The 12,398-nt window shown below is 43.6% G+C and overlaps 1 protein-coding gene across 1 annotated transcript in view; it reads right to left on the bottom strand.

Annotated features, from left to right (window-relative positions):
* Positions 1 to 2,875: 2,875 nt before the first annotated feature.
* Positions 2,876 to 12,398, bottom strand: part of LOC144783765 (uncharacterized) — a 122,637-nt gene continuing 113,114 nt past the window's right edge. The window contains exons 3-4 of the mRNA XM_078662457.1: positions 12,230 to 12,331; positions 2,876 to 4,114 (exon numbers count right to left, since the gene is read on the bottom strand). Of these exons, the coding sequence (XP_078518583.1) occupies positions 3,914 to 4,114; positions 12,230 to 12,331 (303 nt within the window). The 3' untranslated portion in view covers positions 2,876 to 3,913. The remainder of the gene's footprint in view (positions 4,115 to 12,229; positions 12,332 to 12,398) is intronic.

Genomic DNA, 12,398 nt, shown 5'->3' on the forward strand with positions numbered 1-12,398 from the left:
CTACTGGGTGTGAAGGGAACAATGAAGAGCAGACATACCAGTGCAAGGTGAGGAAGGAAGCAACAAGGAGCAGACAGGGTGAGTGGTACAAGAGCAACCCAGTGGGAATGTACACGTGGTGTAAAGGAGGCTACTTGAGTTGTTTGGGGAATTCTAGGTTCTCAGAAACCAAAAGAAAATCAGTGGGAGGAAGCAATGCAAGCAATTATTCGGAGGCAGAAAGATACATCCATTATCCAACAGCGGGAGGTGACAAAGAAATTTTCGACTAGACTGAGCCCAGCTCTAATTTAAAAAGCCTCAAGCCAACGAATGAAAAAGGCCCAATGAAAAAATCCCAGTGCTTAATTTGAGCCGCTGATTTCCAGTACTCAGCCCTGGTAATTAATTGTCAACACAGCTTATGATGGTCTGCCACATGGTGGCGCTGTTTATTTAAGTTAGAGACGAGCACAACAACAGTTGTTTGTCAATTCACTGTACCTTACAAATGATTAATACCTGCTGCCAAGCCATTCTTATAACTTTAGGGGTCTGAAATAGTCTGAATTTTCACTCTTGATGTAGTGTAATAGTTGTTGAGTTGATACTCTCATTGGCAGCGCTGACGGGACAGTGGGTGGTGCAAGCTACAGTGGCCTCCTGACTACGGCCCCAGCATTTATTTTTTCACAAATTAAGCATTCAAAAAACCAATGGTTAAAGCAGGAGGACCCAAACCAACTGTCATTTTTTTAGAAGCAATAATCTGTTTTACATGTAACCCACAAAAATCTAGACCTAACAAGCATTGGCAATGCCACTAGGTCAGGCTTATGAATGCACTGTCTAGCCCCATAACTAAAAATCTATGTAAGTTAATGACTGCCCTCGTCTCATATGTGCTGCTGCCAGAGGAAAACACCATAAATTATCTAGTTACCTAAGACACTTTGTAGCGTTACGACATGTGTGTGCCCTCGAAAGCTCAACCTCTGGTAACTGGATAAATTAACAAAATAAGCACAGCAGTGTGGATGGCAAGCACTTTTTAATGGAAGCACACAACTTCTGGCTAATCAAAACAGTACTCCTGGTTCCCAACGTGTAGGTGGAGCCAAAGCCCATCTCTAGTGAGGCTCACATAATTGTCTGGGGACAGCTGCGCTGTCAAGCGAGACCATAAAAATGGGCCACAATATATCATAAGACCGATCATTTGACAAATATAATGGGTAGGGCCATGCTTTGACCTTGATACACAGAGACAGGGTGAGTCTCAATCAATAGAGAAAAAGACGTAGAGCACACAAAAGTGGACACATTACTCACTATACACAACTAGGTAATCTGTCTGATAATTACAAGGATTATAGACAGTGCTTTCTGGGGTGAACGTGCGTAGTCATCAAGATACTGTGCACACTGCTGCTTGTAGTGCAACTTCACCAACAATATGCGTACTTAATTATGTATTCACTCCTGATGAAAATGTACAAATATGCTTGTAGTACAGTAATTATAAGCACACTCATGCACGCAGTACACACTAGTTGCTGACCTGCCTACCCCATGAACACATAATGGACAGTTCCCTTTCAAGGGTTAACTGGTCACCTTTTCATTGCTGCTCGTGTGTTCAGGTGACTAATTAGGTACAACACTTACACAGACAGCTTTATTGGGTGCTAGAGTAACAAAACAGTGAAAGAATATTGCCACAATGTTGCCTTATGATGCTGCATGATTAAGAAATGCTTGCCACATAATTTGATCCTCCATTTCCGCATACCTCCATTGGCCCAGCTAATCGGTTATAAATTTGTTGTATGATTGATCAGTGGATGACATGGAGCCATCTCAAATTGAATGCTTTCAAAATCAAAATACTCACATGTGGCGATTGGAAAAATGATTATTCACTCGCCACCTGGCCTGAAGATCTGGGAACAATGCCCAAAGTATCCAAGGAAGTAGGAAACCCTGGAATTATCATGGACTCCAAGCTATCAATGAATGCCCAAGTGGACAAACTAGCAAGATGAAGATTCATTACTATAAAAACTCTGCGACAAATCATCCCCCACCTAGGATTTCTACACCAGGTCAAGGCTACTATCTCTCTTGTTCTGTCTAAACTTGATACGCCAATAGCCTCTATCACCGATCATCTTTAACAACTATGAAAAGACTACAACAGATTCAAAACTCTGCCGCTAGACTACTCTTACATGGAAAGCCACAAACCCACATCTTCCCTGCCTTGAAGGCACTGCATTGGTTATTGGTTGCCAGACGACCCACATTCAAGTTGCTTTGTATCATCCACAAAGCGATACATGGAACAGGACCACTCTTCATCAGGAATAAAATCACCAAATACATTCAACAAAGGAACATCAGCTCTAGATTGGCATATTACCTCAAACACCCACCGTAAAAGAAAAGAACCATATGTGGCACATCCTTCTCTGTTTAAGCAGCCAAACTATGACACTCTTCATCCCTAAACCGAAGATCCACAGATAACTACATTATCTTTAGAAGAATACTCAAGAGTTGGCTCTTCCCCACGTAACCACCATGCTAAAACATAGATGTGTGGCGTGCCCCTGTGTATGTGAGCATTTATTTGGACTATTTGTGTGTACCTACATATGTGTATTCCTTTATATTAACATGTATAATAGTTGTGTTTGTAAATGTAAAGATATTCCTTCTGCTTGACAAGTATACATAATACTCAAACTTATATTATTCTGTGTTTAACATGTACATAGGTCACTGCATAAATAAGTACATTTGTATCATAACTATTTATCTATAATTGCTTCACTATTGAATTACAAAAAATATGTATTAATAATAATAATAATAATAATAATAATACATTGGCTTGAAGTACAGCAACACTTGAAAGTCTAAGTTTATTAAATACAACTTAAATCTACATATATTACATTCCTTATCCATATATACCTTCCATGTACTTCTGTTCCTTTACATTTATTACTTTATTTTTAATTCAGCATCTCCTATGCACTATCCAATATCTTACCATATACTTTTCTCAAGATATCGTCTACCACCACTCTCCGATTCATCCCAAACTGCATTCTACTACTCTCTCCAATGCACTACCCTATTTTTCACCCTATACCTCTCCCAATATATCTGCTACATCAACTCTCTGATCCTACACAAATCCCATTCTACTACAATTATCCCCAAAATAACCCTTTCTAGACTCTTCCCTCCTCTGCCCCTCCTTGCATCATCTCAAAGCTCTTTTACTATGCAAATCTCCCAAACAAGCCTTTTTAAACCCTTCCCTCTGACTCTCCCCCCTCCACAACACCACTACTCATCCCAAACCGCCTCCTACTGCTATGATCTCCGAAAAAAACACTTTCTAGACCCTTCTTTCTTCTATCCCTCCGCTATCCTTTTCATTCCAACTAACAGACTCTCATGTTCATCGCGCAAATAAATGTAATAATTCCCTATACTAATTCTCTGCTAATCCTGTTTGGGTTCCGGAGTAGGGTGATACCCACCGAAAAGTGCTTGAACACCTCATCAGAGGGTAGCAAGTGCTGATAAATGCAAACCCTTCCCTCTTCTATCCCTCCACTATCCTTTTTCAATCCAAATAACAAACCCACATGTCCTCAGCTCAAATTAATTTCATATTCACCTATACTAATTTACCACTAATCCTCTTTGGGTTCCGGAGGAGCGCGCTATTCACCGATAAACGCTTTGACTCTTCGGCAGGGGTAGTAAGCACTATATAATTGTAATTACAATTACAATTCATTAAAACTACAAAGTTCACCAAACTGTAAAAACATTAAAGCCAGGATTGTGCATGGAAAAACTCTCTCTAAAAACGCAACTACGACAAAAGCAGGCAACCAACATGAGGACAGCATTATCTTGCACAGGAGTTGGTAAGACTGCATAGAACACAAGAAACACATGCAACGTGGGCGGTGTCACTAATAGAATTGTTCGCCAACGTATCCGTTGAATCAATCCGTGCACCAGAAGGCTTTTTGGTTCTTCTTCCTCTCCTTTCTCTAGCCTTTTTTTCTCCCGATTGCTTCTGCATTCCCGAGCTCAGATAAAGAAGCTGTGGGGCAGATGAAAGGAGAAAGTGCAAACAACATCAAGTCAGGCTTTACTATGTAAATACTTCTGATTTCTGCCTATTGGTGAAGCGTTAGAGTGTGAAAATTACAGCATGATACAATTTTGTTTTTGTACATATTTTTTATGAACACACATATTAAGTAAGGAAGGTAAAGGATGACAACCCAGCGTTTCCTATTTCTATTGTACACTAGTGAGCGCTAGACGTAGAATGTATGTACAGAACACAGCCAGTAGAGTAGCAAGGATGCCATGGGCCCTGGTCAGGCAAGGAAAATGGCCCCTTTGACTGCTGTTAGAGTAGTAAAATGCAGCCATCATAGGTTTCAATGGCCCCCCAGGGCTCTGGGGTCAGGTGCCAATGCACCTGCTGCAACAATGAATGCTACTCCTCTGCACAGTGATTGGAAGGAAACAAAGCTATTGATGTGTGAACTGCACAGGCCCAACCAGCTACTTTGCTATGCTCTCCTTTCCCCTGCACATCTCCAATGTGTCACCTACTTGCCTTTTTATAGCGTGACCGGAAGGAACATTATATGGCAAACCTTTTAAATTTACCACATAGGAGCAGCGACATATTGGATGCATAGTGATGTCAAGGTAACAGATAGGTCTACCAGGTAGTTTAAGTCATCTATGAATTGCTGCTTAGCTGCAGATAAATACTCCTCTTCTTTGTCTACTAGCCACCTTGCCTTTTGGCCTAAGCTTTACTCGCCTGGGTGCTTATTTTGAGCCAGTGGTTATCGGTGGCACCACAGTCACTCTTTTTTGGCCACCAGCACTTTTTCTGCATCAAACATTTACAGGAGCATAAGAGAGAATAAACACTTAAAGTGAAAGAGGAAGAGAAAGACAGAAATCCCACCATGAAGGGAGAAAGCAGGAACCCACATGTGTGATGGAGGGGCAGGGAGTGTCTGGTACTAGATTAAATAGCATGAGGTAAATTCAAGACTACGCAGCCTTGGCATTGGGCACGCTGACATTTAATTGCACTGACCACGGGTTCTGAGCAGAGCTTTGGGCAGTGGCACTCTTTCTTTTCCAAATTGAGCACTGGTTTGTCTCTACAGCCTCCCTCACCATAGTCCCTATTGCTGTGACCATGTGGAGTAGTTCCTTTTTCTCCACATGTACTCAGGAAGGTTACTTCCTCACCCCTTCCAAATTGGCTTCATCAGACTACTTTTGTCCCGCTAACTGTGATATGGTCCTTCCGGTACCTCTTTCAGTTTGACTCAGCATCCTCTCTGAGCGCCCTGTGATCATCCTTCAGGCACCTCCCTCCACCCACCTCTAACCACTGCCAGGTAAGCTGGCATTCAAAGAATTAAGTGAGCAGTTTGAGACCACTCACGCTTGCTTGCGGTCCTTCACGTGATAACTGAATTGTTCATTCATCCTTCTCCACTCTTGCCAGTTGCTTCCATTTGATGCCACACATGACTGCATGACTGCCATATTGAGTGAGGGCTCTCCAACCACTCTGTTGGTCGGTGCTCCAGCTACCGGGCAGCCACCAATGGCCACCATGTCTTGAATTCTGCTTTTGTATCTGACCTGTGACGGTTGCTTGACACATTTGCCAAGAAACAAATAGACGAGAAACTGACAAATCCTGTCCAGGGAACGAGAGAGACTACAGGAGCTCCTTACACCGAGAAAGATGGAGGGCAGACTGAGGTGTCTGGATAGCGAGGGTCATAAGCTAGCTCCACCAGTGCACACTTTAGATAGGGTGTTTTCTCCAGTGACCTTTTAGCAATTAGGACTTGTTTTTATCTTTCACCATATTCTAGCCAAACTCTCACATAATTGTTTTAGACACCCTCTCCATTTGACCAATATTGATTGAGTTACCTCATTCCCTTGCTGCATTCATGTCTGCATGGGACAACTATGACCAGCCACACCATCCCCACCTCTCTCCAGGGACTAAGTTCTAGAAATGGTTGCCGATTCTAATGGCCAATTAAAGCACTTCCTTCAGATTGTGTTTGTGCAATTAAACACCTCCTGGGTATCTTCCGTGGCCAGCTCAGGTTCCTACCAGGGGAAAAATAACCCAGGTGTCCAACAGAGCTTTCAATTATGCTCACAAGTTCCCCAAGGTGAGACAGGAGGTCTATAGACCATTAAATTCTGGCAAAGAAATGCATAATCACAAGGACCTGCCCCAGCAAAGGTTCTCCTTAGCCGGCTAGAGAAACTTGGTACTCGCTCCGGTTTGCTGCATTTAGCCCCACGTTCCTGCTGCCTTTTCCAATACCATGCACATGCCTATTAATATGATTCTGAGGATTCAATCCCTCACTCCAGATGACCAGGTAAGAACCGCTTTTGGCTTACCGAGTTGCAGCCTTGTCGGAGCTCCCCTTGCTCTTTCAGCTTCCACATTATTTGGACTTGGATGATGAATCCATTTTTGTCCTAGCCACACTGGTGCATCCTAAATCCAAGGAATTATCACCTGTTCACCATATGGCAGAGTTTACAAAGTACTCGCTTGCTCACTTCTTAGAGTAGGGGTCAAGGCTCAACCGCCTGGGCAAACAATCTCTTCCCTTGAGGTGAATTGTAACATGCTGTCCTTGTTGATATTCTGCAGAGACCTCGAGGAAGGCTATGGGCACTCAGGTGCTGCCAAGGTCATATATTAGACCTTTTAGGCCTCTTAGTTCAACTCCTCATCAAATTAAAAGAGTGTTTTCTCTCCCCTGACCCCCGTGACTCTGAGATGCTGGGTACAGTGCTCCCTACGACCATGACCTTGGGTGATGCCAATGATATCATTGCTGAGGACTGTAGCAAATCCGTCCATATGCAAATGGACTGTAAGATAGGATATCACACCCTCAAATCAAATGAACTACACCAATGACCTCCTCTCTAGTGAACATTTCTTAAACAAAATCTTCAAGCATGTCTTAACTTGTGCAAACTTGCATAAAGCCCAGAGCAATATTTGCTGTCTCTTTAACAGGAGATGTGTTTTGGTGAAACCAGCAGCAGGCAAGGGCACACTGCGGTCAGCTGAGATCCTCCAGGCTCTGGCCATTTCCTTGGCCAAGGCATGGCATCCTGTGGCGTTCCTCCTAACACCCATGGTTAACCAGTTCTTTCTTCAACTGAAGAATCTGAGGAAAACAAAGCACAAGGACTCTCCACCCCCCCACAGGGATAATCTACTCATCAATTCAGGCAATCTTCCCAGGACCATTTCACTATGCCCTCATCAACATTGGAAAGCCCTTCATCTAAAGAGGAGCTTCAAATATTTGGATGTAATTCTACTGGATGACAACTCTTTGAAATAGCTTTGATGGTATTTGAACGACATAGAGGTGTGGAATGAAAGAGCATCTATGATTCTCATTTAGAGGCCTTTCTTGAGTCAGGTGCTGGCAGTCTGGGCTTGGGCGTGAATCTCCAGTGCTATATAATAGGAAGCTGTTGGTCCTGTGAAGAAACCTGTCTCCAACTCGTCTGTTTAGAACTATTGGTAGCGATGTTTACCATCAAGAGTCTCACCAGGAATCCCTGTCATTGTAACATCCTTGTCCCGATGGAAAATGTCTCGTCCATCCACGTCAACAGTCTCAGAGGAACCGGGTTAAAGAGCCTGGCGACATTAGCCAAAAACCTCTGTACTACCTCACTCTATATGTGGAGTTCCTCCCAGGCCTCCCCAACTCTGCAGCCAACAGGCACTCAAGGAATCTTTGAGACTCCAGCAATTAAATGGTGGATCCCATTGTCTTACAGACACGCCTCCCCCTTTGGGGCTCCTTGGAAGTAGACCCTTTCACCTCCTGTCTGAATCACCAACTTCCATTCTTCATGATCTGGCACTCAGATTTGGCAATCTGGGCAGTAGATGCTTTTCTCAAAGTGTGGAGTCTCTTTTCCCTCAATTCAACTCAATTCACAAACCATGGTACACTTTCACTGTTGTTTGTAATTTTAATTACTTCTTGTTGGCCCTCCTAAGAGGGATTTCGCCCAGCCCTCAAGTGTGTAAAAGGTTTTCCACAAGCTCTGATTGATCTTCACACTGTCCCTTAGGGTCTCATAGGGAATTGCCCCTCACTGCTTCTCCAGGGCTACCTGCTTCTTCTGGTTTGGTTGGTCTTGGAATCAAAGACAATTCTTAGACCTTTCTGCAGAAGCTTTGATGTTTATTTTTGATCCCTGCACCAGGTGATCCTACAGGTTGGCCTGGATAATGCAGCTGGACTGGTGCCTGGAATGGATTGTAGATCACTTTGCTTCCTCCAACTTATTGGATTGTTTTCATGCAATGCCCTCTCCTACCAAACCATTAACATTTAATGCTTAGCAATGGGAAAATATGCATTGGCTGTAAGATGTTGAGAGGCATCTAACCGACTTGCCTTTTTTTGCCGCAACACTCTGCTACTTGGGAATCCAAAATGATCCTTGTCTTCCTAACTCGCTGGCATGTTAATTCAGAGCTTCCCTTAAAAGAATTCTCCGACAAGCTGGCTGCTATCTTTTGCTTGAAGTTAGAACCCTGACATTAGCAACAGGGTTTTCTCCCTCATGCTATTATCATCTGCACATCTGAAAGACCAATTGTTCTATGGTCTACCAGTATTTCCCGGCCTCCCTCAAGTTGGATGTTACGTGCTACTGAAAAGAATTTGCGAGACGAAGTGAGGCTTTCTGTGCCTGACTGTTTCTCTATAACTCCAAAGCACATTGGGGCAGATTTATGATAACTGGCGCATCCCCAGGGATGCGCCAGTTATTTTGCGCCGCTGCTCCGCCACCCATGGTGCGCCGCATTTACAATGCGGCGCACCATGGGGCAAAAATGGCACAGATGCGTGACGCATCTGTGCCGTAAAGGTGGCGCATTGCTGGAGTTGCGTCGCAAGCGCGACGCAGCTCCAGCAAGGCTCGGGGGTGCCCCATCTTTACAAAGCTGCGTCAAGACCTACGCCTGCTTCAAGCAGGCGCAGGGTTTTGACGCAGCATTGGCCTGAAAGTGACTGAGTGAAATCTTATAGATTTCACTCAGCCACTTTTGCGAGGCGCACCTGCCCCGGAACGCCCACCCTGCGCCGGAACGCCCACAAGTGGCGCAGGGCTTTACAATGTGACGCATCTGCCTAGATGCGTCACGTTGTAAATGGGTCGTAGGGATGCGCCACGTTTACGCCGCAGTTGCGTGACGCAAACGTGGCGCATTCCCAACATAAATCTGCCCCCTCATGCTTAAGCCTATTTGATACCTTTAAATTACTATGGGGCAGATTTACCAACCCCATGCGCCGCCGGTGCATCACGTTGCGTGACGCACCGGTGGCGCAGCCTGCTGAGTGATATTTACATGTTTTTAGCAACAATATTTCAACCGGATTCAGTGAGGGAGGCAAATACATGTGCATGTACAAGACATTACAAGGTAGCGAAAGAAGGAGAGACTCCCAATATCATTTTTGAAAAAGTGTACGTAGCATCATATATTGAATTCACACTTTATACAGGATAGTTGTTACAGCACTGTTGGCATAAGATGTGGCGGCAACCCAAGGGGGCTTTGTGCACTTGGTGCTTGTGAAACAAAGAGTGACGGCGCGAGTGACAGGTGGGAGAAACAGCAAAGGACGTAAAGTGACATGGTGAAGAACAATATATACAGAAGCAATGGTTCGTCATCAATGAATGGAGAGCAGATAGTTGCTTTTGAACCAAAGTTGAAAATGTGCTGTGAGTTGCGCTGTATGTTGGGTCGACGGCGTTTCGATCCTATCAGGTCAGGATCATCATCAGGACCGGGTGGCCAATTTTGGGAAGTGCTGTATGGGAAAGGAGAGGGAGAAATGAGGGTCGCGGCCGGGGATAGGACATGGGCGAAACTACTGCGGTGTGCCTCTGCGTGGGGGGGGTCGGTTGGTGGGGCAGAGGGAGGCATAGGACGTGGTGGGGTGGGTATTTTCCTCTTCTAATGTGTGCTGCATTCTACAGCACACATTAGAAGAGGATATCACCTTAATTGATTGTTTTTGTGTAGAAAGGTGCCCCTGCCTGCACAAAAACAATCTCCCCATGACGCAGGCATCCTTGCAGCATGGTGCACGGGTGCCTGCGCCAGTGCATGGCAGCAGATTGTGCGCCAGCGCAGGGGGAGGCACAGAGATGCAACTTATTGTTGTAAATATGTTGCATCGCTGTGCTTCGAAACTAACGCACCATGGTGCAGCAAAATGACTTGTTGCACCGCGCTGCGATAGGTTGTTGTAGATCTTCCCCTATATTTCTATTATGTCACTACTGCTAACTGATAACATTATGAAGATTCTGCATATCATTTTGCCTCGTAGTCGTTAATAAAACCATGATTATCCCTTCACAATCTATGGGTATCTCTGTTTCTAGTTATTTAACATGTTCAAGATACGCTCAGTTCTAACTCCCAATATAACCAAAGTACTTGTCCATTTCTTTCAAGCCTTGGAAACGGTTTCTCCATACCCCTGGGTCTCTCTACCTTTTCTATTTCCCTCTTATGTCTTTTTTTTAGTTCCTCGTTTCACCTGGTTCTTAATCTCCCTTTTTCCTCTCATATCTCTCCTCAACATGTTTAAGTATCCTGATGTCTTGTCCTTTCCATCTTTAGCATTGCTTTCCCTTTTTAATGTTCACATTAATACATGGTCTATCACCTCTTCTTATCTCTGCCCTTGTTCAACTTTATGTCCCTCATATCCTCTTCATTCCACCTCCCAAATCATGTTGGTTCAATCCTCCCTCTTACCCGTATCATGTGCACCTCCTTTATAGATCCTCATCACTGGAAATCACTTCTTAGCCTGGCCTACTCTTCGAAACGTTTTTGACACCCCATGTCTCTCTCAAAGCCACCTTCTTCCCACATATTTTCCTGTCAATTTTCTACCTGCAGAACTGACCAGTTCTTAATTTTCATTCAATTTTGTATACTTTGTGTTTTGTGTGTTACTGTGAATTAATGTACCAGTTAACTCCCTACGACCAGTAGTAGTAATTGGATAAATAAATACATTGTACTGAAGGATCAAGCAAGACTCCTAATGGAAGAAAAAGGTAACTATTGGACAAAAGCACTGGGCCTTACAATGGCTTGTGCTATGTGTATGCGCTTGCTTAAAGCGATTTGTACTCAAAGTGTTTGGTTATATTGTTGCTGCAATTTGTTTTTATCTATGTGTGAAATAACAAAATAAAAATAAACCAATAACGAACGCTTCACAATTTGACTGTCCAATCAATGGTTTCCAGCACGTTTCTCCAGGAAAAAGGGAAGCTAGAATAAGTACATTTTCATGCCATTGTAGTATAAATGTATTAGATACCATGATTAGAGACAGGCAGACGTACCTCTGCAGATGTGTTAATTTGAAGAGACACGCATTGCATTTTGAAAAGTCTTTAATGTATTAAAACGCTAAAAAGTAACACCTATTTTTTCCCACAACATAGTCAGTCAAATCTCTTTTCTTCTGTCCACTGTGCCTTCAGAATCAAACGGCAATAGTAGGAGAAATGTTTTTGCAAAATTCGTAGCAAATTTCTAGGATAATATCACAAAATTGGCATAAAAGACATTTGCAAACGTATCTTATTCTCAAATAATTTAAGAGGCTCAATATAGTGAGCCGTCTTCGAAAGGTTAATATTCAGGTTCGTATTTGAGATCAAAGTACCCATTCAGCTGGCAGTGCGCTCTCTAGGAATGGTCATTGGTATTATATAACTTATGGCAGTGGTGAATTCCACGGCCTTTCAAAGTGTAGAAAATTCAGTGCAAAAATCTTTCATGAGAACTTGTCCCGCCCAAAAACGCAATCATGAGAAAAGTGGAGAATATCGGCTGAAAATAAAGGGCCTTATTTATGAAGGCCTTGCGCCGCCGGTGCGTCACTTTTAACATGGGAAAAAGTGACGCACCGGTGGCGCAAGGCTTTCATGAATGAGGCCCAACGTTTCTTTAACACGAGTTAGTGATATTGCACAGAACACAAGTGAGACATTGAGCTCGGCTACTTCCTTCAAGAAAATTTAGCTTTGGTTTGTCCAGTACATTTTTCCGTAGTCCAGAAGGATTTTCAAAGTCCGTTTCTTCCCTTTGTTCAGCCACGTTTTCTCTCCATTGCTTCTGTCTTTCCGAGTTCACAAAAAGAGGCTGTGGGACAGTAAAAAACAGTGAAAGTGCAGGCACCATTAAAGTGAGAAATGACAAGTCAGCAGGT

The sequence above is a fragment of the Lissotriton helveticus genome, chromosome 10 (assembly GCF_964261635.1).
Source record: "Lissotriton helveticus chromosome 10, aLisHel1.1, whole genome shotgun sequence".
NCBI lineage: Eukaryota > Metazoa > Chordata > Amphibia > Caudata > Salamandridae > Lissotriton > Lissotriton helveticus.